The sequence below is a fragment of the Ascaphus truei genome, chromosome 4 (assembly GCF_040206685.1).
Source record: "Ascaphus truei isolate aAscTru1 chromosome 4, aAscTru1.hap1, whole genome shotgun sequence".
Taxonomy (NCBI): domain Eukaryota; kingdom Metazoa; phylum Chordata; class Amphibia; order Anura; family Ascaphidae; genus Ascaphus; species Ascaphus truei.
In genome coordinates, this window is record NC_134486.1 from 114795279 (window position 1) to 114818538 (window position 23260).

General features: G+C 43.2%; 1 protein-coding gene across 1 annotated transcript in view; it reads right to left on the reverse strand.

Moving 5' to 3' along the window:
- Nucleotides 1–4607: 4607 nt before the first annotated feature.
- The window catches only part of FBXO30 (F-box protein 30), a 42155-nt gene continuing 23502 nt past the window's right edge, over nt 4608–23260 (reverse strand). Inside the window, exons 2-3 of the mRNA XM_075596484.1 lie at nt 11782–13822; nt 4608–7608 (exon numbers count right to left, since the gene is read on the reverse strand). Coding sequence (XP_075452599.1) covers nt 7405–7608; nt 11782–13809 — 2232 coding nt within the window. The 5' untranslated portion in view covers nt 13810–13822 and the 3' untranslated portion in view covers nt 4608–7404. The remainder of the gene's footprint in view (nt 7609–11781; nt 13823–23260) is intronic.

Genomic DNA, 23260 nt, shown 5'->3' on the forward strand with positions numbered 1-23260 from the left:
TCTCCATCCTTTTAATATATTTGACATACTATACCATGAGTGTCTCTTTATTTCTTTGTCTGGCATAATAAATACTGTTTGAAGATTTATTTTCTGGTTTGCAAACGGTTGCAATAAGGCTGCAAAGACATGTGGGTGATCTGAATTTAGGCTAACAAAAGTGACCCAGCTTACTTTCAGGATAATTAGCCCAACAAACAAAAAGCCTAGTTCTACTCTGGATTGCTGACCATTACATTGGTTAGTCCCTAATTATAGGTTAGAGGGCTAAGCCCCTTACCAACAAGAACAAAGTCAGTGGTAGGTAAGTTTAACTTTTTGGCTCCCAGCTTCCTCCTGGTTATGGTAAGAGGGGACAATCTAAGTTCAGAGGGGTCTCTGCAGCATTCTAATGTGCGTACCTCCCTGAATCAGAAATGTGTGCGCTCCTGGTTCACACACAGAGGATAGACTGACCTGGCTAGGCTTTAATGAGCCAGCTGAGAACAGGCTAATTAACATGGCTATCACTAGATAGGGAATCTACCCTGTCACAGACCCCTGAATATTTGAACAAGGATATTCCACATGACCTCAGTGTATTACCTAGGCCCAGGGTGGGCAACCCTGTTGCCATTCGCCACTTGTGGCGAATTGGCAGTGAAACTGTGGTGAATAGAGCCGCTGGGACTTGCTGTGCATCCCCCTCATCCCCTGTAGGGAAGGAGCGCGCTCCCCCCCTCCCCTCTCCCCCCTCCCCAGAGAAGCAGCCGCACAGAGAGGAAGCTCTCTCCTCCTCTCAACCCCCCCCCCCCCTGCTTCTTACTGCACCAGCAGCCACAGGGACAGGTGAAGCTGCAGCAGCACTGACAGGAAGTTCCCCAGCCTCACTCTGTTGCCTGCTCCTCAGCTGTGCAGGGAGGGAGAAGCCAGCCGGCTCCAGCCACTGTCAGGGGGTTGAGAGTGACTTCGGCTGCACTGACCCACTCCACCATGAGCCATAGACCTGGGGCGCAACCCCCAGCAAAGCTTCCACCACCAGGCTAAGGATACCCACCAGATGTCCAGGTACCCCCACCGATGCCCTCTCCTGCTGCCCAGATCCCCGCTCATGCTGCCTTCATGCTCCCAAACCTCTCCCTCCCAGGCTGCCCTGACCCTCCCTTCTCGTGCTGCCCTGACCACCCCCTCTCCACAGCTGCACCAAGCCTGCCCACACTGGCACCCACCCTGCCCCCCACTGCTACTGCCGCGTTACCCCCTACCCCCTCCCACCTCCACAGCTCTACCCACCCTCCTATGCGCCCTACGCATAGGACAGGGGGGGGGGTGCTTGATGAGGGGGACTACTGAAAGGGAGTGGGGGGGTGATGGGGGGGTTAAATTAGATGATGAAGGGGTGAGGTGGTGATGATGATGAGAGTAGTGGTGGTGGCGTGAGAGGAGGATGAAGAGGGGGGGTAAGTGGAGGAGGGGGATAAGGGGAGTGAGAGGATGAGGGGGGGGGGGTTGCGGTCGGAGAATTTATAAACTTGTTCAAACAGTGTGTGCTTAAAATTTTCGCATGCGCAACCTACCTGCATTTTTACATGGTGTGGCTATTTTCACTTCTAATTCGCCACACCTGTGGCTACATTGAAAAATAGGTTGCCCACCCCTGCTCTATAGCCATGTAAGGGTGAGTTCCAGCCAAACCCAGGACCGGAACCCTTACACCTACAGAGGAACAAAAACTCATCAGCTGTGCTGCCAGAATAAAGCCGCCTGCCTTCTCCAGTCAATATGGAGAATGCAGTGACAAAGAAAGAATTATGAACATTTGAAGCAATGTGTAATTTTACTCCAATCAAATGTTAGGCAGTGTTTGCAGCAAAGAACTGTCTCCCCCCTCCCTCCTCCTCCCTAGAAGCACGCTCTAGCAGTCTGGCACTTCCGGTGCCTGCTGCTATAGAGGGTGTGCAGTTTTCACCACCTCAAGCCTCCTGCTGCCACCTGAGGGAGGCATGAGTTGAGAGGGAGATCTTGACTTTCTGTGGTGGCTGCTGCTGCTTGTGTGCTCCGGTGAGGGTGGAGGAAAAAAATACGGTGATCTGTGGTGGTCCAAGATAAAGGGGGGGCATTGATGTGAGATGCAGGAGGGGGATGATGTGTGATTCAGGGTGCAGAGGGGGGGATGCGAGATGCAGGGGGTGGGTATATGAGGATGATGAGGGGTGCTGGGGGAGATACGAGGATGATGGGTGCTGGAGGTGATACGGGGACGATTTTACCCGTGCGGCCCGATTTTTAAAATATGTATTGGGGTGGCGGGGGCCTTTTTAATATGTATTGGCAGGGGTGGGATATTTTTATTATGTATTGCGGGGTGGGGTTATATGTATTTAGGGGGTGGCGTTTTTTGGTATGTATTTTGGGGGGGGATTGAGTGAGAGTGGGGTAATTGACGGAAGGTAGGGGCGAGTGAGAGGAGATAGTGGGAAGGGAGTGAGAGGAAAAAAGAGGGAGTAAGAGTGAGACGCAGGGGAGAAATACATGTGAGGCGGGAGGGGGGAGAGAGTGAGATAGAGGGGAGAGAAATACATGGGTAGAGGGTGGGAAATAGAGGGGGCTTGTGAGGTGTGAAATGAACCCAATATGTAGGGGTTCCTCCAAACAAAAAAAAAAAGTTGGGAATCACTGGTCTAGAGATGTCTATGATAACTACGAACTTTGCAAGCAAAGTCTGCCCACCTGTAGAACTACCAGTTGGGGTTCTAGCGAATAGAGAAAACAGCTGCAATAGCGCCTCCTGAGGTCAGGAAGAAATACACACCTGATCGCTCCAAAATGGAGGACAAGATGTGGCGTTACTGTAATGAACCCTACCCCACGGAAGAGTGGCCCTTCCGGTCCTATGCGGATACGGATGAAGATCTCTCTTATGGGGAACCCGAACCGAGTCACACCCACAAAACACCCCAAGAATGGTGAAGGTGCCTAAACTCGGTACACACCGAACAAACAAACAGGTCTCTGACCCCGAATACTCCTGTCAGCTAACGCAACTGCAAGAAAAGCCTGGCGGATACAGTGAAGCTTCAAATAAAGACGTAGACCCCAGTATCCCTGAAGGGACGTAGTCCAAAACAAAAAAGGTGTAAAAAGAAAAGCGGTTCTTCACTTACCGTGGAAGGAACAGACACGTCCGCAGATCCCGCGGAGAAAAAGGGGGTCCGAGATGCGCTGCAGCCTCTAGAAAATGGAGGATTCGTCACGCGGATGACAGAATATCCAGAGGGCCCAAGGCAGAAGTCGTGCAACCCAAAGAAATGTCTGTCCAGTGCCAACAGTGAGGAACCTTCAACCGACCATACCAGGGAAGCGGAGCCGGAACCAGTGATTGAAGATCCCTTGACCAGCCCTGAAGATGCACTGCAAGATGCCAGGCATACCTGTGATCTGCTCTGTAAACGATTGAAACAGGAGATGGAAGCTAATGCCAACCTACAGAGTGATCTGTTCTCAATCGCCTTTGATTTGGGACAGTGATGAACACAGTGTCACTTACGTAGTGACTTAGAGAACCGGAAGACCGAGCTGAAACAGGCGCAATAAAACAAGGATTTAATTTCACCCTCCATTAAATGTAACTCTGCCCACATCCCCTGCAGTTATGTTAAATATATGTTGTACGAAGATGCTACAGTTAATGTGTCAGTCTGAATTTTGTATTTTTCTGCTTTCAAGATGTTAATGCGATATTAGGGGCAGGCAAACTTATTTTGCTGCGCCCCCCCCCCCCCCTGCCTTGCTCCTTCCGTTCCTGCGGCCCCCACCACCTCACCCGATGCCGCGTGCCATGGTCATGGTCATGGTCATGGTCATGCGTCCCGAAGCCGACTGAACCTCAATAAGAAGATGTTGCAGAGGCCTCGCGCGGACCTACGGCATTTAATTTAAATGCCTCGGGGAAGAGCGCGTGACCTCTGCAACCACCCGCACACCACAAAAAATGTCATGCTCACCAGTTTGCGCACCTCTGCCATAATACATTGAACTCTACTCCCATCCCTCTTCCATATCCCCTCTTTTGTATCCCTTCCCAAATCTTTATTTTTCCCTGCCATGAAGAAAAAAAAATTAAAAAAAACACAAAATTTGAGTTGGGAGGGAAAACACAAAAACCAAAAATAAAAGGAGAATCAAATATACCTCATTAAAATGAAGCCCAAATGAACATTCTGGTTCTTTTAAAATACAGCTTTCCTATATATATGAATATTTAATAAAAAGAACATACAAATGCATATTGGTGTATAGAAATAAGGCAAATGATCAAATCTATGGGAAAACATTTTATTAGCGTTTTATTAGACAATGAAAATATTTTATATTTGAAAATGTAAAAAACAAAATCACTTGAGCACATTCACGTACGTGTCTGACAGGTCCGCAACCGTGAACCCTGATTTTCACCATTATTTCTTAGCATAGGGATTCTGGGAAATGACAAGCAAATGAGTGCACAGTGTAACCGTTTGCTTCTTATCCCCTCTCCACCACCCACCCACCCACCCACCCCCCCAATACGCAGCTTTTTACACACAGCCCGAGTTAAAGAACAGCATAGCCAGACCTGCGAGATGTGAATGTGCTCAAGTGATATTTTTATTTACTGTACATTTCAGTGTCTGTCACTTTTTTTTTTTACACACCATAACTTATTTAATGTATAATTGAAAATAAAACATTTTTAACAATGGTGACATTAACGGAATCACTGTAAATATGTATGATCATTTCCAACCAAAGTAGTTAATAAAAAAAAAGAGGCTTTATTATGTAATTGGTAATAACATTGGCCCCATGCATAATGACTATGTATTTATCATTTGACTACAGATAAAGCCATTAGGCAAGGTTAGAAAATGTAATGTAAATATAAATTTTAAGGATTGATGCAGATCTTACCCATGGTGTATGAATTATTAGCACTTATTTTTAACAAGGCTTGAATACTTGCTTAATGCGGTAGTCCCAAGTAGCAACATATATTGAAGTCAACAAACTGAAAGCCTTCAGCAATTTAACATGAATGTGCTATTTTAAATGATGGTTTCATTATTTTAGATACATTTATTAGCTCTGCTTAAAAGACAAACTGTGAAGCTCTAACAAAGACATTTACAATAGCGGGTGCTCTTGCCGAGCGCTATTTAGAAATTCCTACCTATTTGACGAATAAATGCAGCTAAAGTGTCAATGTTGCAGATATTAGGCCTGTATCATTTTAGCCATATTTAAAAGGCCCCAGATAAAGTTTCTGTGTTAAGATCTTACCAAAACAAAAATGTATTGCATGATTTCATACAAATACACGTGCAGAATACCAAAAAAATTGTATATAGATTCTAGATTTCACTAGTTACTTGGGACTGCCCTTTCCACCATAATGCTGCCAGAGAAACAAGCAATGCATTACTGGACACCCTGTCAGCAGAAAGGTGAACAAAGCATATCATCAAGGTTGGGCTAGAGATCATTTAAATATAGTTGTGAAGCTTCAACAGTTAACATATTTCAGTTGCAATGTGCATGATCAGATGTTGCCTATGCAAAGCACTGACTGTCTTGCCAGCAAGAGTTGTGACTTCCAAACCATCTGTAAATTACTCTTAAATACTGCATATGAAAAGTGCTTCATCAGTCTTTGAAAAAGCATTTAAAGATAACATTTTAGAATTTGTAATTAAAACGGACAACACAGCTGGGTGGTGCAGATAATTACAGTAATAATATTGATTATGGTACATTTATGCTCATCACAACGTAAACTTTAAACATGCTTGTAAACGTCTTTCAAAAAAAAAAAAAAAACAACCTAGTGAAAAAGCATCTGTAACAGTATCAGAAAATATTTTGTGAACTTAATGGTTTTTGCTTTAACCTCATCCTTGCTGGAAGGACCTGCTAAGAATTGCAACGCTAGAAGCTTACAGGTTAATAAGTCCCATGTAACATGTCTGTCAGCTTGAATTGCTGCACACAAACCATTGAAGGTAGTGTGCTTGCAAATCAAAAACACAGAAAAAACTGCAGTTTGCCTGAAAGGCACCAAGAGGAGCTCCAGATAGGAAGACAATCATTTCTGGTTTAGGAACACAATATCTCAATCCCAAATAGAATTGTTCATTGTGTTTTGCTTTCTCATCTTACAAAGATAAATATAAACTAAAAAAAAAATATATATATTTTAAAAATCCTTCTCAAAAATTTTGTACTTTTATATAACCTTCAGTGAAACAGAAAACTATGCTTTGAAAAAAAAAAAAAAAAATGTAAAATAACTTTTTTTTTTTAGCTGCATGTCAAGTCTGTAGACTTGAATCGATATATACGGTATAACCCAACTACCATTTTTCTTTAATGAGTTCCTTTGCCAATAAATATTAAGGCAGTGCATTCAATTTTACTCAGCCTTATTCAATAAATAGAAGCGTCGATGTGGCGCTACTGCATGTAAAGCCTTATTCAAGCTAGTGCAGCTTTCTGTGCCGTATCCCCGAAGCTGATCTATTGCTCTTTATTGAAAAAAGGCCCATGGCCTAGACATGCAGCAAAACACTTCCCCAAAAGCAGAACAAATGTATTGAAGTCTCCTTTCTCCTACATGCTGCATAAATGAAACGGATACACTTCATCCCTAATGCAGTCTTGAAAACATCCGGAGCTTCAAAACAAAAATAAAAATAAAGTGCTAATGCTGAGTGATTACTTTCATTTAATGGATTTCCTGATATAATTTAAGTGCATATTCTGTATTAGATGACAAATGGCACGATCACAAAGAGACCAACTCCTCCAGTGGCAGATGGGTTTCTGCGTTTATTGGGTGGAAGACCGATCTAGCATGGGGGTGATTAAACGTGAAAGACTCCAGAAGACTAGAAGCTTTGCAACCTGTTTATCTTGCTGAATTACATACTCCAAGCTGACCAACCTTTAACATCTGGGAAAAAAACACACAAATACAGTCACCTTTTTGGTCAGGGTCAAGAAACTTGAAAAGGTTAATATTGGTTTTAGAATGTTTTTGTACATTTGTCAGGATAACGGCACTGGTGAATCAGCAAACCGTGCTAAAAGATGAAGATCCCATAGGGAATTTTAGTAGTTTATTTTATTTTTAGAAGAAGCCATATGAAACTTGTGTCCAGCAAAATTAATTTCCCCACAAACTTTAAGGCTTTTCTTACTACAGTACTTACAACTAAAATGTATTTTCTCTTTAATATATAAAAAAATAAACATCACTTCCAAAACCATTATGTTATATACACAGTGATAAGAGTGGATTTTTAGTTAAATATTAAAGTGTCACAAATGATACTGTATAGAGGTTAAAACTGGTGCTTGAGTGTTGGTGCAAGTAGAGTGACTTTGCATTCAAAGAACAGGTTTCAAGACGGAACGGAGTGAGCGCCCATCTTTAGTCAGTTCCCGAGTAACACACATACAAGGAAGAGGGATAGCTTCTTCTCTCTTCTCTACAGTATTGTAGCTGCATTTCTTCAAATGGTCAGCCATGCTCACAATATCAGCAAACTTCCACTCCCTAACAGTGCAGAAAGCAGTGCTGAATCGCCAAACCTGGAACAAGTGGAGAGAAAAAAAAAAGTTATGAATCAAGCCTATAACTAGGCCTCTCAATGACAGCATTTGGAAAGGTTTGATTTAAGAGTAAAACTCAAACCGTGAAAACAGCAAAAGTAACTTAAACCTTAGAGGACAACAAAAGGCTATGCAACTAATTGAGGGTTTTTAAAAACTGATAAGAGGATTAGAGCAGATTCTAAATTATATAGTTGGTCCTTCTGAAATCCTTGTAAATATACTTCACTCCTCAATGGGAAAGAGACCTCAAATGGGAGTGAAGAGAGCATAATCCTGAAATACAGATAAAGTATCCAAGTAATTGGCTTTAAAGCAGCACTCCACCTGATTTTCTTTTGCATGTTCTCGGCAGTGGGCTTATTTCTCTTAACAAGGGTATAGTACTATTTGCCACTAGCACTTTGATATAAAAATGGCCACCGGAAGAGGACAAATTATAGAGGACTGAATATTCCTCCAAAAAAAGGAGCTGCTCCTTTAAATCAATCATGCTGGTGACAAGCTTTATTTTTTTTTTACCAGTGTACGATTGTTATGTATAGAGTGCTGACCCAATAGTCTTCGTTGCTTTTAGTATGGAATAGGTTCTTATTGGCTGTATTTCTAGACCGATTATCAATTAAAAGGTGGAGTCTCAACAAGTACAAAAATGACTCAATTAATTAGTTAAAAACGAAGTGAATTGTAAATTTGCGTTCAAATAGAAATGTATATGATACATGTATATGAATTTAACCATGTCCCCCTCATCGTCCCTTTCCTCATCCCTATTATTTTTTGTATCCCTTCCCATTCACCATTATAATTGATGAAATGTACAAAAAAACATTATTTCCTTGGTGAGCTCTTAGACTTATTGACCGGCCTACGGGCAAGGCAACCACCGTGGCGCACTCCCTCTGGCCTGCGCCAGGATCAAACTTCTGACCGACCGGAAGGGCGAGTGTAGAGCACCCGGACCACTTATCACCAAGTATTTACTTTTCTTTGTAGCATGTTGTTGCCATGGCAACAGACATAAAATGACAGTGCCTTCCAATAACAACGCGACACACTGTTGGAGGAGGGCCACTTCACGGTAAGTAATTTTAACTTTTTCACAAGGGGGGAGGGAGGAGCTGCCAGCATGTCGCGCTCCCGCTCAGCACCGAGCCCCTACAGCCGCAATTAGAGCGGCTTTAGTAGGGGCGCTCTTGTGGAAGCGCAGGTCTTGGGGGAATTTAAAATTCCCCTGCTTGCCGGCGAGACAGGCCGGTCACGTGAGCGGTTCGCCCAATGAGGGCGAACCAGCTCCGTGACATCACTGGCTCGCCCCCGGCCAGTGACACGCCCGCCCCCGGACCGCCCCGTGACGGCTGCTGAGAGCGCTTGCGGTAAGCAACCGCAAGGCCAGGGAAAGCACCCGCTTTCCCTGAGCCTCAGCGCGCCTCAGCATGCCAGCGGTAAGCGTGTCCGAGGCCTAAGGCTTCGGCCAGGCTTCCCGCTGGCGCGCTTAGGCTCAGGGAAAGCGGGTGCTTTCCTTGGCCATGCGGGTGCTTTCCCTGCGCGCGGTCAGGGGGCGGGCCAGTTATGTCACGGAGCTGGTCCGCCCTCATTGGGCGAACCGCTCACGTGACCGGCCCTGCGCTCCGGCAAGCGCTTGATTTTTAAAATTGCCTAAGACCTACGCTTCCGCACGCTTGCGGAAGCGTAGGCGAGCCCCTACTAAAGCCGCACTAATTGCGGCTGTAGGGGCTCAGTGGCAAGCATGAGCGAGCGTCAGCACGCTTCAGTGAGTAAGCGCTTAACATGGCCGAGGCCTAAGGCCGGCCCCGAAATTTTGTACGTTCATTAATTTGAAATGGTTGCGGATAAACTTTGTGGCCTTTATGGGGGGATTCCACATAGCTACCAAAATAAATGGTCAGTGCAATTTGCTTCCTTAGAAATACATCACCCTTAAAGAAATTTTTAATTATTGGTGTCCTATGAAAAAAAAAATGTATACGTTTTCATTTTCAGTAAGTTTATGAAATAATCAGAAATGTACGAAGTGAAAAAGATTTATTTTTTTAATATGCATTAGTTTGTCCTGTGCAATGCACTACCCTTATACCACAGGCAGTGACATCAGTGTACAGCAGTGACATCAGCAAGTCACATCTGCAATTTCTCTAGCACTGTATGGTGTATGATCGGTTTCAGGATTGGGGGGACTTCAAAATGTAGTGTTAATTTGTGGCCTTGGCCCACGTATGTGGACTTCTAGTTTAAAGTTAGAAAGAAAAAAAAAAAAAAAAAAATGATTGCTTCTACCTAGTCCCTTTTGTGTGATGTGTTGAAAAATAATAAAGTTTACAGAAAAAGACACTTTCTCTCCTCAAACTTATTCCTACTAAACACGATTGAAACTACTACATACTCTCCAACTGTACCGATTTAGTAGGTACATCGAACAATATATTCCAGCTGTATTTATTAAATAGTGTTGTGTGGTAAACTGCATACAGTAGGTAGTGCTCCACATTGTCGCAGGTTTTTTTTGTATTTAAAAAAAAAAAAGAAAGAAAAAAAAGTGGGGGTTTATTTTCTATACATTTAAAATCAGGAGACATAGATGAATATACACACTTTAAAAAAAATACTAGAAGGTAGCAAATAGGCGGGCAGCCTCTCTTTCTGAAGTGCAATATTAACCTTGAACCATTTCCTATAGTAAAAAGTGTAAAACAAACTGAACAGAACAATGAGAGCTGCAGGGCATGCATAAGGCTAAGGCCCCGCTCCCAGAGTCAGCGCACCCGCACTGCTGACAGGCGGTGCGCTGAGATACACAGACCGCGATATGCGGTCTGTAGGGAGCGGGAGCCGGAGCGGGAGGTGGGCGGTTTGACAGGGAGGGGGGGCGTGGCTTGAGCGGAGGGACCCGCTACTCTCCCCCCCCCCCTCCCTCCACGGACTCGGGCTGGAGCTGGAGCTTCGGTAAGTATTAAACACACACACACACACACACGCAGGCACTCATACATACATACACACACACACACACACACACACACACACAGGCAGGCACTCACGCACTCACACACACGCGCGCACACACACGCACACACACGCAGGCACTCATACATACATACACACACACACACACACACACACAGGCAGGCACTCACGCACTCATACACACACGCGCGCACACACAGGCAGGCACTCACGCACTCATACACACACACACACACACACACACACACAGACAGAGGCAGGCACTCACGCACTCGGGCACACACATACACACACAGACAGGCACGCACACACACAGACACACACACAGAGAAAGGCACTCACCTGCTTTCACTCCACACTCCTCCCCGCTCCCCGAAGCCTCTCCTCCCGAAGCCTCCCCTCCCCATTGGCTCACAGCCACACACGTCACGCGTCAAAGCTAGAAAACACCATTCTCTGGTGTCTCCAGCGGCTGACGCGCGACAGCGTGTAGTCAGCTGTGCCGCCAGTGGAGACCGGGACCGGCTCGCGAGGATTCCCCTGCTGGTGGGGAACTCGCTACATTGCCGCCCGCGCCAACGAGCGCAGCGGGACCGAGGCCTAACAAATCGCATAGGGCTGTAAAAAACGGAATTCCTTGGATAACTTTTTTTTTAAATTTCCTTACGAATCGGTAATTACCGAAAAGGTGGAACACTATGCAGTGGTTATGACCATTATGGGACTTCAATTAAAACCGCACGGAAATACCTCCATCCTGCACAAGTAGAGGAAATAGCCGTTTTATGTGCAAAATGTTGTAGGGTCTGCTACTCCAGTATGAGGCCTCAATGAAAAGAAAATCTGGCAAATGTTCGCTTTAGGCATGAATACATTAATTTAAGGAAGAAATGACAAAATCACGTTATTTGGTCTTAACTGCTTTTCTTTATAAATAGGAGGGTAGATTGTGTGAATGATCAAGTTTGCAGACTATGAAAAAGGTTACACAATAACAGGAAGCAGTGGCACCTTAAAGGACACAATCTTAACTGGATAACAAATGTTCACTATTGTGTGCATGTAGTTTACTTTACTATTCAATGTGTGCAACTAAATGACAAAAAACTTCCGCCTTTCCGTTACAGTTTAAAAAAGACAAGAAAAAAAAAAAAAGTGTGAACTAACCTTCTCTTTTATTTGCCATGATGAACTTCCATTTGGATACTGCCTCTTCTCCCACAACAGAACGACCATTCCACGGGCCTGAAGCAAGCTGGCACATACATCCCTCATGAGTCTAGAAACTCTTGAAAGTTGACACAAACTGAAGCCATCAAGGAAGCCCGCAATGTGCTGCAGAACTTCATAAGGCAAACTACTAAAATGATCTACAGATGGTCCTAACCAAGAACTTTGTGCAGATTCAAGTTGACTAGATAAATTAGGCTGAACTCCAAAAGATCTCAAATGCCGATCATGAATTATTTTTGATCCCTGTGTTGAAGGACAAAATCTACGTTGGGAATATGTACATCCATAATACGCCAAAGGACATCTTTGCTCCATCCAGCCATTGAGGCCTGCATGAATGTCACCATGAACATTCTTGAAATGAGAAGAAAATTCATCTCTTCTAAATAACTGTCCACATACAAATGTAAACATAGATCTTTGTTTGGTTTGGTATCTTGCAACACATTCCAGTACCAAATCCAGCCCAAGTGTCTGAAAAGGACTTGGATTAGATAGTTGAGGATTAGCATGATCACATGCAGAAGCTGATGCAATGTCACCTACCATTGTATTTGTTGCCAATATTGCAGATGGAAATGAAAATGTCTGTGTTCCAAAGTCAACATGATACCCGTCAACATTTCGACTGTCTGAAATCCCTCTACCACCAGGTGAGTCTCCTAAACAAAACAGTAAAGCAGCTGTAATTAGGTCAATTCCACGGAGGCCCATGGGATCTTCGTTTGTGTCCAAGTCGGCTGTATCAACAGATTTGTCTTCCATTTTGGCTTTAAACCAATACGCGTCAACTAGAAAAGGTCGCCTACCAAAAACCGCTATATTCCTTAATCCTGGTTCTTCCTTTTTTTCTAACATTTGCTCTCTTGCAGAGTCCTCAGCCTTCACTCCATTCATCAAGCCAGGCACTACTGGCTGTAGTGCTATACTCTGTAAGGAATCACGAGGGTTCAATAGCAGATTCTCAGAATCTACTTCCAAAAGCATACCAACACCAGTTTTTATACTAGCTTGTTTTGACTCACAAGCATACAACCCACCTTCACTTTGGCCCAGATTAACAGGTATGCCTTCGGCATGGAATCCATTACACAACATAGCCGATTTATTTAAGCTAATGTCTTGACTAACTGCATCATAACTGCCATTTGTTCCATGATAGAAATCGCTTGAACCATTTTGATGCAAGTACTGCAAAGAATTGCAGGCCACTCCACCAACAGCTCCCAGGTTATCTTCCTCTTCAACTTCCTGATCTTTAAGATTTATACTTTCCGTACCATTTTGTTCTGCCAACTGGAAATTTTTGTTCAGCTCACAACTCGCATCACGTAATATTCCATTAAGCATAGCAATGTCTCTTGTGGCATTGTTCAGGATATCTAAAGCAGCTGCTAAACTCTTAGTTGTCTCTACAGTTGCTTGATAAAGTGCACTGTAGGAATCTTCATCACCTGATATACCATTCGTAAGTGATTTGTCACCTTCAACTGCTTTGACAGCAATTTGTTCTTGAGATTCACGTTTCTCTGTTTTAGACATCGTTGTTGCCACTTTGAGCGACTCCAGAAGCATTCTTTGATCTTGCAGAGCCAAGGCCATATCTAGCTGCTCTACTTCATCAACATCTTTACTTAAGTTTTCATAAGATTTCCGGTCTGCATAACTTACTGGCCATCTGTTCCATTCCATCGTACAACATACTACACTTGCAGGACATATTTGTAGATGCTCAGCTAGCTTGTTACGGGTCACAATAAAAGGACATCCAAACCCATTATTTAAGCAAGGCACTCTTTCAAGGGGGCACAAAATACGATGTTCATCAGCTTTGCAGGAGTGAAAGACGGCCCCACAAACATGTGGACAGCCTATCAAATCACAGGTAACTCCAGTCTCTGGTCTGGCCATACAACGCCGACTGACACAATTGACACAATGTGAATGTTGATCTTTATCCATGATGAGGCCAGGTCTGGAATAAAAAGCACACACAAAAAAACGTTATTTAATACAAATTCTATACCGAGTCACTTAACATAAATTAGCAGACAATACTACTCTAAAAACTGGAAAGGGTAGCAGTGCTTGTTGCAGAGAACCTCAATTTATTAGAAAGGTGTTAGTGTGTCAGCTTACTAAGTCACTACAAAATGGTTAGCTAAAGATTGTACAGCACAACATCTTATTGCTGATCATAATATGCGATTCCAGAATAAGTATGATTAACCATATTCCAGGGCCATACAATATTCTTTTAAAAAGAATTGTTCTGTATGTGCTATCAATGGAAGAAAACAGCTTTTCTGAGGTAAAAAACCTCAGAAGTTCTCGTCTGGGATCCATGGTTGGTTGCAGAAAGCGAGGCGATGCGAGACTTGGCTAAGCCCTGACGTCACACTAACACAGATTTAAAAAAAAAATTATTATGTCACTATTCTGATTGTCGAGCCAGAGGTGGGAGTCGCCCACCAGACCTGCCCACCACACCCCTGGGGGTACGGCAAAAGCTATTGTATGACTTATGAACTTTGTACTACCCCCTATATATTCCCCTTCTCTTCTGTACCAAGAAAAATGCTTTACAAATAAACAGCTGGAAAAATAATTTTTCTGAAATCAGAAGGAACCTCAAGAGTTTAAATCAATGAAAAACAAGAAAAAGTAATACACGGGGGTGGGGGGGGGGGGAGAGGGGGGAATTAATAAGCAATAGTTTTGACGCAATTCAAAAGTATTTGCAGTTTGGGAAAATAGTGCCAATAGGAAGCTGTAACATCATATGTGGCTTCCTATTGACCCATGTGACCGATAGGGGGTGCCAGTACCTGCGTATCCAAGGAGGTATCTCGGGAAGCAGGAGGTCCCCGGAGCTTAATTTAACGGAGTTGAGCTCCGGAGACCCCCTACTTCAACTCATGTTTAAAAAAAATAACAAAAAAAAACCCACACACAGCAGTGCGGCTATTCTCGCACTCTTGCTGCCCCGAGACCTGCCGGTCATGGGCGGTGACTTATCCGCTTAACGCCTACAGACGGGCCTGCAAACACTGAGAATGTAACTGTTTAGACAGTATAAAACCTTTATACTAAATGTGAATTATTATTTCACTGCTGTATCAAATGTATGCCCCAACCAAACTAACCATTACCAGGACAGCCCTTACCCATGAAAATTAAATGAATATAAAAAGACAGCCTAATTTTCTTTAAAAAAAAAAAAACGTCTGCCTATTAAAACGGATGGAAATGTGACTATAGATGTATAGCTTCAAGAGCGTTAACTGACCATTGAAATAATTTTTTAGTACAGCATGTCTTAAAATTACACTGACTTAAGTAAATGACTATATTGATATTCCGTATTTGTCAAAAGTATTGTGAACTAATCAAGTTATCAATATAGTCAACTCATTTAATTTGCTTCCTAAAACATACCAGCATATACCTCTAGACAGGCATCTAAACAACAAAAGGCAGATGAGGCTCATCATTAAAGCACTGAAATATGAAATACCGAGCAGAATTGATTCTGCTGTGAAGTTCAGACTGTAGAGTCTCTGCTGAAAGTAAACATGTTTGACAACATAATTTCTCATAGGTAAGACAAATCTATTGGTTTAAAATTGAAAACAATGTGTCTAATAAAATTACCAAGGCAACAAAAACACACAGGCTGCGTCACGTTGGGTAGCCTTAGGCAGTGGCGCGCCATCTGAGTGCCTGGCGGCGCGTGCAGGGGGTAGAAGCCACGATCTGCAGTCTATGTGGAGCGATGGGATGCGCGGGGGCGCGGCCATAACTGAGGGGGCGGCCATTCCATTGGCTGCCCACCGACCACGTAATCGCATCGAGGCAAAGAAAAGACAAAATTCTTGTTTTCCCTGCCAGCGTACGCATCATCGCGCTTTGCGCATTGGGCCATGCTATGATGTGTGGCCCTCAGCAGCCAGTGGGGACCTGGCCTAACAAAAGTAAGTCAGACGCAAGTGTTAAACTTCCCAATCCCTACACCTAATTAATATACATCAAATGCATACAGTACAACAGACTGTTTTCTATCCACATGCTAACCCTTCACAAACAAAGCAATGCTGATTATATTTTCATATGGAGTACATGTATTGGACTTTCTGCAAAATAAGTCATTGTAGTCAAGAGATGCCTTTGTTGCATGCTAAAATTGCACAGTTAACTCCAAAAAAAATAAAAAAATAAAAATAAAAAAAAGGTTAGAACTGATTGGCAGGATTTTTTTTGCCCATTGTAATTACAAGAGGCCTGTGATCAGTTTAGATTTAGCTCCTTATTCTCCAATTCTTATCCAATCTCTTTTGTGATGAGACCTGCCTATACCACAAGAGAAATATTATCCCCACTACACCTTCCATTTGGACTCCTTGACATTTAATTTATAATGCCATTAGAGGAAAAGAGGAAAATGTACCATTCAATATTTCTATTTTATCAAATCCCTTTGGCAGTCAAATAGTAATGGGATAGCGCCTCCTGACACCTGGAAGGACAAGCCCTTGTAACCACCAGGTATGGAGTGTTATCCACCTTAGGTCAGTTAACTTGTAAGAGCTCTTAAATTTGTCAAATTAATGTGTTTTTGTGCTTTTTTTAAGAAACAACTGAAGAAAGTGCGCTGCCATAGAGATGCCAGTCCGAGCAGCACTGAAACAGGGCTGTATGCAGCTGGTAATAGCATTACCACAGCGACATGAAAGCAGTCGTACTTTAGGTAAGCTGAGGAAACAGTAGGAAAATCACCTACTCCATTTAGGGCGGCATAAACGCGGCCCTCAGTAAAAGTATACATGAAAAAAAAAAAACCGTCAGGGAACACGTCTGACGTCCTTTCAGCTGAGGTAGTATTAGAATAACTGACCTAAGGTGGATAACGCCCCCTCATATGCAGGCATACCCCGCATTAACGTACGCAATGGGACCGGAGCATGTATGTAAAGCGAAAATGTACTTAAAGTGAAGCACTACCTTTTCCCCCACTTGTTGATGCGTGTACTGTACGGCAATCGTCATATACGTGCATAACTGATGTAAATAACGCATTTGTAACAGGCTCTATTATCTCCCCGCTTGCGCACAGCTTCGGTACAGGTAGGGAGCCGGTATTGCTGTTCAGGACGATTAGGTCCTTACTCGTGAGTGTCCTTAAACTGGGGTATGCCTGTAATAGTCACAATATAGTCACAGCTTTTCCTACCAGCTGTGACGGGAAAGGGCTTTGTCATTAATATTTGGCTGCCTAGAGAAAAAAAGAAAAAAGCTAGGCACCCAAGACAAGATTGATAGGACAGATTAATATTTTTTCTTCTAGGTGTAAAGACAGAGACAGACAGACAGACAGACAGACAGACAGACAGACAGACGTTATTTTATTTGCCGTCTTAAATTGGACTAAGCCTTTTAATACAAAAGCAATAGCAATCTTGTGTTTGTAAAAATAGGCTTTCAACAAAAAAAAAGGGGGATGGGGGGGGGGGGGAAAGCTTTTCAATCTTAAAGCAGTCCAATGAAGCAAGGAAGTAAATGTAACCTGTGTAACCGGATTCCTTTGAAAGGAAAAAAAGAAAAAACTTTGTATGCTGTGAAAAATGTATGTTTTAATTTTAGGTCAGCTATTTTTATTTATCTCTGAAAAAAGGAAGACATAAAAACTTTATAAACAAAGAGCAGGGGAAAAAAAACAAAAAAAACTCCCCCCCCCCACCTATTTACCTGTAGATTTAAGAACAGACAAAAAAAAAACAGGCTCATCACCAAAATAGATTACATAGAAATTACACAAACTTTCCAAACGTGTTAGAACTCCTTTGATGCCTGAGGTTATCATTTTCTACCATAAGGTTTTGTAAGAAGTTCTATTACTTAACCTTGTGGTGGAAAATATCTCACTGCACACAATTACAAGGCTACTATAAATGCAGAGTCCAATGAGTTGTCGCGTATTTGTACAGTATTGCATTCTTAGTGTCTGTAAATGAACGCATATCGAAACTCATTTATGAATATATTGTGAAAAAAATTCCCAAAAATATTACCACAATCCCATATTTTAAAACGCAGCGTGATCACCCTTTAGTCCCATGTGTTTATGACGACAGACCGGCAGCCGACTAGATGAGCTGCAACATCTCTCCTAAACTGCACAGTACAAATGGTTACAAGAGCAGCTGTTTTATACAGACAACAAACACCCCATGGCAAAATTGATATCCAATTACGTCTTCTCCTCTAGAGAAACTGCTATGACTAAGCAACTCTCCAAACTCCCCCTCCCAATAAGGCAATGAGTTGAATGGGCAGTCCCAAACGACCAAATTAAATGAATGGCAGACTTCTTTAACAGGTTAAATCTGGGCGGTTTACTTTTTTTTGCGGAAAACAAAGTCAGATAATTATTTTTAATTGTGTATTTAACATGTAATGCATTTCCCCTCTGGTACGCGACGCTTGCCGGCAAAAGTGGCACCGGTACTTCCTTTTATTTAAATCGCCTCCATGACGTGGACCAATAGAAAGCCACGACGGTCAAGAGATTTAAACCTCCATTTTGTTTTTTCCAGAGGGGCGGCACTGGCACTACCATGAGACATAAGTATCTCAGGAAGCAGCAGGTCCCAGGAGCGGAATATAGCATATGGAGAAGGGGTGGCGCAGGCTTACACTTTAACCCTTTCAGTGCCAAAGGGGTCATGGTGTTTTTGTCACCATGCGGTCACGTGACGGCCTTCACCAGTAGACACATGACCGCTGGTGCTATTTTGGAGGAAACTGAAGAGGGATCCTCCTTCATTTTGATCGTGACCCGAGTGCCGAGTGGATGAAGCCAAATCCAAATTAAAGAAAAAATAAATAAATAAAATGCACTGAGGATGTCACTACATTATGGAGACACCAGATAGTGACTATGTCCTGAAGCATTCAAAGTGTTGAATCTTCCAACTGTAAGGGGTTACCAGAACTACAGTCTAGTTAAAGGATGCCCACGTTTACAGTATTAAAAATAAAAAGCATGGATTGTTACTGTAACATCAAATACAGATGCACGAGACTGCAATGTACACAAGACATTAGTTTCTATAATGCACTCCGCAATTGCCTTATAAGTACACTAGTCAAATGACTTCCCAATACTTATGAGGGCTTTGCCCAGCTTACAGGGAAAGTGTTACAGAACAGAAAGACAAAAACAAAATGCCAAAACAGTACATCATTGCTTGGGGAGGATCAGGGAACGTCTGATTTAACTGAGCAGCTGCTCAATACCGGGTTTAAAAAAAACAAAAAAAAAAAAACATCTTTTGGAGCACGCACTGCAACATAAATGCAATAATTCAGTAAATGTCAATTGGCATTAATAGAATTAGAAAACTGTGGTAAATTAGAACTATACTTTAGTATGTTAGAGGAAGGTTTAATGTAGCATCTAATTTTGGGAACACAAGTGAACATGCTCGAATACAAACAATACTGATCATTATCCAGACATTTCTAAAGCTTCATATATACAAAAATAAAAATAAAGCACCCTTATGCTATACAGAAGGTTAATTTTCTAATGAAGATCTTTCCCACTCCTCCCCTACAGAACATATAATGCAACGTTAACCCCTCACAGGTTCTCCCCTATGCAAAATAAATCTGCAGCACTGCATATTTCCAAATGACACTACATACAACTCTTCCATCTCCTCACAACAAGTGTACGCTTTAACTATAAGCAAGTGGAAAGTGCCTTCCACAGAGTTGCTTTTAAGTCTTAATGCACCGTTGCAATACACTGCAGAATATCTTAGTGTCCTATAAGTAATAATAAAGTGCTCTTATTATGGCTTTTGGCCAACATAATCTTTAGATGGCTAGAAGTGTGTAGCCAGCGTGCAGGCATCATGTACTATTCGCCCTTAAACTGCAGCATCATTGTGTACTTATGTTTGAGATTTCAAAAAGGAAGGTCCTAAAACTTTACTGTAACCATGATCATAAAACTGAGAAGCACAACATGGACATCATTTGTTCCGACTTTTTCAACTTTGCGATCAGCTAAATGCACCAGGAGGGTCATATAACTTATGCAAAATTGACCCCCTAAATATTCAAATACAAGTTACATACACAGTACAAATGGGCACAGTTCCAGGTAAGAGAGCAACATGATTGGCTTCCTTAGAAACATTAAATTCACCCTAAAAGTAACACTCTTATTGTATTTTATGTAAAAAGGTTTCAGTTTAATTAAAATGTTAGTTGTAACTAATAGCTAGTAATTATTGTTGCTCTTTTTAACCCTTTGAGTGCCCTAGGACAGGGGTGAGCAAACTTTTTATGCCGAGCCCCCCTTTTTATCCATGAAATTTCTCGGGCCCCCCTGCCTGATGTAATCAAAATCCCATGAAAAAAAAACCTTTATTAAACGGTATACAATGTAAATACAAATATGTCTAAGGCCGAGCATATAGTGCCCGCGACGTCACCCGTCGCCGCTAGCGAAAGTTGTATTTCGCTTTGCGGCGGCGGCGTGGGCGACCAGGCCATTGATTGGTTCAGGGCTGTCATATGAGGCGACAGCCCCTTAAAAATCAAATATTGCCAGCTTCAAAAAATCGCGTCGCCACGTCACGCTTACTATAAGCGCACGCGGCGGCGCCAATGCATTTGTTTTCGGGCGACGTTGCGTCGCCGGCACTATAAGCGCAGCCTAAATACTTACATACTTCAACAGCTCGCTCTTGCAAAATTAGGCTGCGTCCACGCTGCCGCTGAGAGCGGTGACATCACCAACTCTCCAAGCATGAGCACAGGGTGTCCTGCATCATTTAGCAAGCACGTGCGGGGAAGTGTTTACACTTTTTTTTATTATTTCTGTACATTCATAGTATGATTGATATAGTGGCAGCCTACCCTCACACTTGAAGAGGATCGCAGCGAAGCAGGTTGCCAGCGGAGGAGAGCAGGACCACAGCGCTATTGTAGGCAGACACCGGAGGGAGGGGCGTTTGACATCACAGCGCTGGGGCGTGCTCCTCCGCGTACCTCCGAATCACGTGGCCCCACCTGCACTATTCTATTTGGCCGCCCGCGCGCGCACATCTTTTACGCCTGCACAACCAGGTTTTTTTTCTGCACGCGCCCCGCCTAAATAATCTTGCGCCTGGGGCGTCCCCCCCTCAGTTTGTGCAACGCTGCATTCAATCACAACACCCACAACCAACACACACACTCAATCACAACACACACACACACACAACACACACTCAAATCACAACCAACACAGCACACACACAGTCACAACCAACACTCACATAATCACCACCAACACACACAACACTCAACCACAACACACACACACACAGACAACCAACAGGCACAGCACACACACACACACACACACACACACACACACACACAACAGTCCATATATATACACACAAACACACACACACATACATACATACATATACACACACACATACACACAACACCCACTCAAATCACAACCAACACAGCACACACTCAATCACAACACACACACAGACAACCAACAGGCACACACACACGCAAACACACACACAACAGTCCATATATATACACACACAAACACACATATATACACACACACACACACATATATATACACACACAAACATACATATACACACACATACATACATATACACACACACATACATATACACACACACATACATATACACCCACTCAAATCACAACCAACACAGCACACACTCAATTCTACATATACACACACATTTCTACATATACACACACATTTCTACATATACACACACATTTCTACATATACACACACATTTCTACATATACACACACACACACACATACACATATACACACACATTTCTACATACACACACATTTCTACATACACACACATTTCTACATACACACACATTTCTACATACACACACATTTCTACATACACACACATTTCTACACACACACACACACACACACACACACACACCTGGTGGGTAGGGGGAGAGAGTAACTAAACCTGCTCAGGTCCCCCCATGTGCTGCTGAAAACGGGCGGGTAAAAGACAGGAGGAGGAGGAGGGCTTGTCTGTGTGCAGGGAAGGCCCCGCAGCAAGGCCCCGCCCCCTCTGCAGGCAGACACAGCATAGAAGCAGCAGCAGCAGCAGTCTCTGCACGGAGCTTCGGGCCCCGCCCCCTCTGCAAGACACAGCAGAGAACTGGAAGCAGCCTCTGCACGGAGCTTCTGGCCGCCCGCCCCCAGGTTTCTCCACACGCAGCCTGCGCCCCCCCTACATAATCTTGCGCCCCCCCGAGGGGGCGCGCCCCCCAGTTTGCGCACCGCTGCCCTAGGACAATGGTGCTCAACTCGTCCTCAAGATGCACCCAAACTATATCATAAGGTCTAGAATACTGGGTATGGAATGGGATATCGTCGCAGCCATTTCGCCGCGACCAATTGACCGCCTGCGTTAGGCCGCAGAGAGACCCTCACCCGCAGCCGATCTGGATGGGCCGCGGAACTCTGGCACTCCAGCCCAAAGGAGCTAACTAATTATGCTTCCACCATTCGCCAAGCAAAAACTCTAAAGGAACATGTAACATTTTTTGCTTTGCCTTTCTGTCCAGAGTGAAATCCCAATTCAGATTTTTGTTGTGGAGAAATATTGATGTAAAAATATTTTGAGGGTCCTTTCAAATCCTGATTTTCAGAAAACTACTTTTAAAAGTAACACGTGTAACCGCAACCTTATAACCCATGTTTTTTGTGTCGCTCACTTGGGGTTTTTAAATATGCAAGGCTACTTGGAACATCTTCCATTATAAAAATTCCTAAAAACATAGTAATTAAGCCGTATCGCAGTTGAAAGATTTCAACAAACTACAACTCCTGTTTATGGAGCCTTGAAATGGACAATGCATACAAACAATGTGGTTAAGTCATTAGGAAAGATATTCATGAAATAGGGTCCACTAAACGTTTTCAAAGTGCAGTGACCGCATACAAAAGCCATTCTCCTTTTGCAGCAAAATACATTATGGACCAATACCCTCATTCACTTCCGGTGAACACATTTTCTACAATCAGATATTGCCCGTATTAAAGGGTCAATCCCTCCTAGGACCAAAATTGACTTAAAACAGATCTCTGAAATTAGGTCTCATATGTGGTATCGATACCTTTTTTAATTTTCCAAAACTGACGCGCGTATGTTTTTTTACATTTGTTAAAGTTAGACTTGAGATTTAATCCCCCCTGGCTGCTCCCTTTGATTGATGTCACCGTGTGATCAGCAAGTTTTATACAGCTAGAGCCCCCCTATCCACCTTCCCTTATCTTTATTGGTTACTTTATAAGGAAAGGGTGGGATAAG